The sequence below is a fragment of the Salvia miltiorrhiza genome, chromosome 1, assembly GCF_028751815.1.
Source record: "Salvia miltiorrhiza cultivar Shanhuang (shh) chromosome 1, IMPLAD_Smil_shh, whole genome shotgun sequence".
Taxonomy (NCBI): domain Eukaryota; kingdom Viridiplantae; phylum Streptophyta; class Magnoliopsida; order Lamiales; family Lamiaceae; genus Salvia; species Salvia miltiorrhiza.
In genome coordinates, this window is record NC_080387.1 from 41,053,348 (window position 1) to 41,058,212 (window position 4,865).

At 36.1% G+C, this 4,865-nt stretch overlaps 1 protein-coding gene across 1 annotated transcript; it reads left to right on the top strand.

Moving 5' to 3' along the window:
• The first annotated feature begins 210 nt into the window (after nucleotides 1–210).
• Nucleotides 211–1,795, top strand: LOC131024955 (GDSL esterase/lipase At1g29670-like). Its single transcript, XM_057954547.1, has 5 exons — nucleotides 211–621; nucleotides 703–830; nucleotides 955–1,200; nucleotides 1,274–1,517; nucleotides 1,600–1,795. The coding sequence occupies exons 1-5, from the start codon at nucleotides 381–383 to the stop codon at nucleotides 1,785–1,787; spliced, it is 1,047 nt and encodes a 348-aa protein (XP_057810530.1). The 5' UTR covers nucleotides 211–380; the 3' UTR covers nucleotides 1,788–1,795.
• The last annotated feature ends 3,070 nt before the right edge of the window (nucleotides 1,796–4,865 follow it).

Here is a 4,865-nt window from a genome sequence, read left to right on the forward strand (position 1 = left end):
CCTTTTTTATCGGTCTAATCGGGTCGATCCATCGATTTCGGGCTTTTTTGACATACATACATACACACACAAAGCGCGTGCTCTTTATTCAGAATTAGGTTGCCAGGAAATAGCCCAAAACTCGCGCCATGAGAAATTAACCAATCGCATCTCTCTCCATAGAATCGAATAATTCTATATCTGTCCCACATGGACGTCTTGATCTGTTAAAACCCTCAATTTGACTAACAAAAATTAAATAAAGTCTCTGCATTATTATAATACTACACCAATTTCATCAGTGTTTCAGCTGTAGAGAATAATTCTATATCCGTTGAAAAAAGTTATGGTTGTTTGTATTTGTAGCCCACTCTACTGCTCCAATTTTGTTTTCCACAAAAATGGCGTTTGCTGCTAATTACACACCAATAATTCTTGTGCTATTTTTCCTCACAAAGTTGGTGGCGCAGAGTTCTCAACCATTTCCTTGCTTCTTCATTTTCGGTGACTCCTTAGTTGATAGTGGCAATAACAACGACCTCGATACAATAGCTAGGGTCGATTACTCGCCTTACGGTGTCGATTTTCCTTATGGCGCTACCGGAAGATTCACCAATGGCCTAACTACGGCCGATTTTCTTGGTGATGATGTCTCTGTTGTTGTTGTTGTTCGTGCATTCAGACATTCCTTATAGTAACATATATACAACTTGTTGTTTGCAGCTCAAATGCTTGGTTTCGACGACTTCATTCCGCCCTTCGCGGAGGTGCGAGGCGGCAAAGACGTAATCAACGGTGTCAATTATGCCTCCGGATCAGCAGGAATTCGTAATGAAACCGGAGAGCATATGGTATTTAATTTGCTCATGATCAAAATAATATATCATTATTAGCATTACCCTTCAAGTGAGATTATTTCTCCAATCACAATACATTCAATCATTTTTATTAAAACTTTTAACGTCCTATCCTTAGGGCGTTAGGATCAGTTTGGATGAACAATTGCGAAATCACGAGACGACGTTGTCGCTCCTTGCGGCTTCGTACGGGAATGTGTCTTCAGCCGAACAGCACCTCAACAAATGCTTCTACTATTTGGTAGTTGGTAGCAACGACTACATCAACAATTACTACGAGCCTCATTTTTATTCCACCAGCAGATTATACTCACCACAGCAATATGCAACGCTCTTAGTCGACCAATTCTCTCAGCAGCTTAAGGTCATATTTCAATTTCTAATCATCACCAAATTAAAATAAGTTGGGAAGTAACGAATTAAGTTGGTTGTGGCAGAAATTATACAAGTTAGGGGCAAGAAAAATAGGTGTTGCGAGTCTTGGTCCATTAGGTTGCATCCCGGCGATGGTGGTGAGAGGTACTAATGGTTCCCCGTGCGTGGACCCCGTCAACCACGCGGCCGAGTTGTTCAACCGAGCGCTCAGAAGCCTCGTCGAACAACTCAATACGGATCTCGAACGCGCTAACTTGATCTACATAAGCGCCATGGAGTTGACTCCAACACAGCTCTTTGCTCCTGGTTTGTAACTTGCATGTTTCAATATCATTATCATAATAATATATATATGAAGATGAGGAATAATTAATTAATTATGGTGCAGGGTTGAGGCTTCTCAACTCGGCATGCTGCAGAGTGGATAGAGTAACGGGACTGTGCATTCGGGGAGGAGCAGCATGTGCTATTAGGGACGTGTATTTCTTCTATGACAATTTCCATCCAACTCAGATAGTAAACAAGGTTGTTGCAACTGCTTCATACATTGATATTCTCAATTTAATCTCTAATTAGTTATTACACACACACCATTCATTTCTTTCTGCTCTATTTTTTGAGTATACCACATTTGTTCAATTTTATTTCATGATATGTATTTGAATGATATGATGGGCATTACGTGCATTATATGTTTTGTCTTCTGCACAATATTATATATGATCGAAAGTTTGACGTTTTGCTTTCAAATTTTTGTTGTTGTTTGTGTGTTGGTTGCCACTATAGTTATTTGATCATATCACTTGGAAATTAAATTGCTGATTGTTTATTAATTGTGGTTGAATATATAGCAATTGGCTAGCTTAGTTGGAATCTTGTGATGGGAAGAATGTTTGATTTCTCTTTATTCCAACCATATGAGTACGTGCATAAGTGTGTATATATATATATAAGGTGTAAGTATTGACATTGTATAAAATGATTGTAATCGAGGATTAAAGTGGCATGCAACTAATACTCGTGGAGACATTAATTTAATCTATTTCTGTTATTGGTACAATTATCACCTTTTTTAGGTAAATAAAAATATTTATTTATATACGTACGGGGTGTGCAATTTAATAATAAGATACAAAGTTCATCACAAAATTAAGAGCAAACAATAAAATCACATTAGCTTAAGAAAATTAGATGATCGAATTTAATTTCCCAAACTAAGTAAGCTCTACTAGAGGATAATTAGTTTAAAGTTCAAAACCAAAATTTATAATCCACTCAATCAAATCCTCGTACTAGCTCAGCATATTTATTAATACAATTTCATTTCAATAATTCCATAAATTACATACAACACAAATCCATATATAATACTTTCCATTGCTCAAGCGCTCATTTATATTGCTAGCAAATTTAAGTGATGCTTAAACTGACACACGAATTTACATGTCCAAATAATTCATTTTGAACCAAGCTTGATACACTGTAAAATTATGGAACAATATTTATTTATTTTCTTGCTCGGCTTGTTGGTTCCATCTATACAATACAAATCTATAACGCTTTTTACCACTGAGTCATTCATTTCTTCCTTACAAATAGGGATGTCAATCGGGCCAGCCCACCGAATTTTCGGGCTAGCCCTATCGGGTTTCGGGTTAGTCGGGTGCGGGCTAATCGGGTTGGAGATTTTTTCGGGTTGTAAATCTTCAACCCTAACCCTAAACTTTCAGGTTTCGGGCTAGCCCATCGGGCTAATCAGGTTAAAGGCGTAAAAATAAAATTATCATTTGTATTTTATTATTCCTAATGATCTAATGTATAATGTATAAAATATATATAGATATTAAAGATATAAATTATATAGCAAGGCATGAAATGCAAAAATATAAGATATTCAAGATTACATAAACAAAATTATATTAAAATAAAATAGTAAAATTTAACATGTATCAATGCACTAGAATCAGGATTATTATTGAATAATTAGTGGATTTGCCATGCACGTCTCATTGATAGAAAAAAAAATTGGCATCACTTTAAAATGAGATACTAATAATTAATTTCTAACTAATGAGATACTAATAATCAATTTCTACAAAAAAATCCGTAATTAATTTCACTTTTTTTAATGAGATTGCACACACACACACACACACATATATTCTAATTAATTAATTTCACTTTTTTTAATGAGGCTACATATATATATTTAAGCAAATACCATAGATCTAAACATAGCAGAAGTTGTAACTGGATGCATCAGTCACAATTCCGTCAGCCCACCGGGCCAGCCCATCGGGTTTTCGGGCTAGCCCTATCGGGTTCCGGGTTAGTCGGGTGCGAGCTAATCGGGCTGGAGGTTTTTTCGGGTTGCTATTTTTCAACCCTAACCCTCTAATTTTGTCGGTTTATTCGGGTCGACCCACGGGTTTCGGGCTGCATTGACATCCCTACTTACAAATGTAAGTCCGTCTTAAACTTCCACAAGTCTAACAATTCTCAACCTATCAATATATACAAGGTTATTCGTGAATCTAAATCTGGAGAACGAATCAAACCGGAGTTGTCAACTACCTAAGCAGTTGAAGATCCAACAAAGAAGTTCCTTCTCAAACGACTCAAACTCAATTCAAAAAAGATTTTATCTGAAGTAGATTAGAGCTACTCGCAAGTTATTTGAGACTCGGCTTAAAAAAGGCTCATTTGGAGTTTGATTCGATAGTAAATAAGTCGAGCTAGAGCCTGATTTCAAACTCAATAATTTTATCGAGCAGAGCTCAAGCGTGACAGCGCTCGGCTCATGGAGCTCACGAACATGTTCAGATTCAATTGTTCGCGAACATGTTCACGAACCTTCAATCGAGTTAGTACATGAGCCTTGAGCGAGTCAAGCTCAAACTCGAGTAACATACTTTCTCCGTCTCATAAGAGTGTGCATGGTTGTTGGTGGCACAAGGTTTAATAAATATTAGGTGAGTATATTATTTGTGGAAGAAGGGACCCACTTTTATTAGTGAAAGAAGAGATCCAAAAAAAAGTGCACTGTTATGGGACATCCCAAAATGAAAATAAGTGCACATTCTTATGGGACGGGTCAGGGGGAGTATTAATTAAGATCAAGAGCACATTTTAAACATATATCAAGCTTTTCCTATGTTTTTAACGACTTCGAGGTCGAACATCATGTATACTAACATAAAACAAGCCGAGCTCAAGTTCAAATTTGAAGTTCGACATTATCGAGTATCACATGAGTCGAGCTTGAGCTTGGTAAATGGGTGATGACCCAAGCTTAATCAACAAGGCAGCTCCTCGAATAGAACTCGACCACCCGAATATTTAAACGAATCGAATTCGAACCTATTAGTATTCGATTTGGCTCGGCTCATTTACATTCCTAATCTAAAGAAAACGATAAACAATATCATCCTTTGACTCTCTTAATATAGAATACATCTAGAAGTGTACTTTGGATTTAAGTATTTATCAAAAACATAATAAAGGGTTAGCTTTTATCCATTTTCAAAGATAAAAAATAAAAAATATTTACTATAAAAAAATATTAAAAAAAAAACTACTACTAAAAAAATACTCATTTTGAACTTGAAAGAACAAAGTTAGTCTTACTTAAATCGCAAACTTTGCTGAAATCGT

Bases quoted from the DNA above. Each gene is read 5' to 3' on its own strand.
- LOC131024955 (XM_057954547.1), top strand. From the start codon at position 381: ATGGCGTTTGCTGCTAATTACACACCAATAATTCTTGTGCTATTTTTC. The intron at 831-954 runs GTATTTAATTTG...TCCTATCCTTAG, and splicing joins ATGAAACCGGAGAGCATATG to GGCGTTAGGATCAGTTTGGA. The intron at 1,518-1,599 runs GTTTGTAACTTG...ATTATGGTGCAG, and splicing joins AACACAGCTCTTTGCTCCTG to GGTTGAGGCTTCTCAACTCG.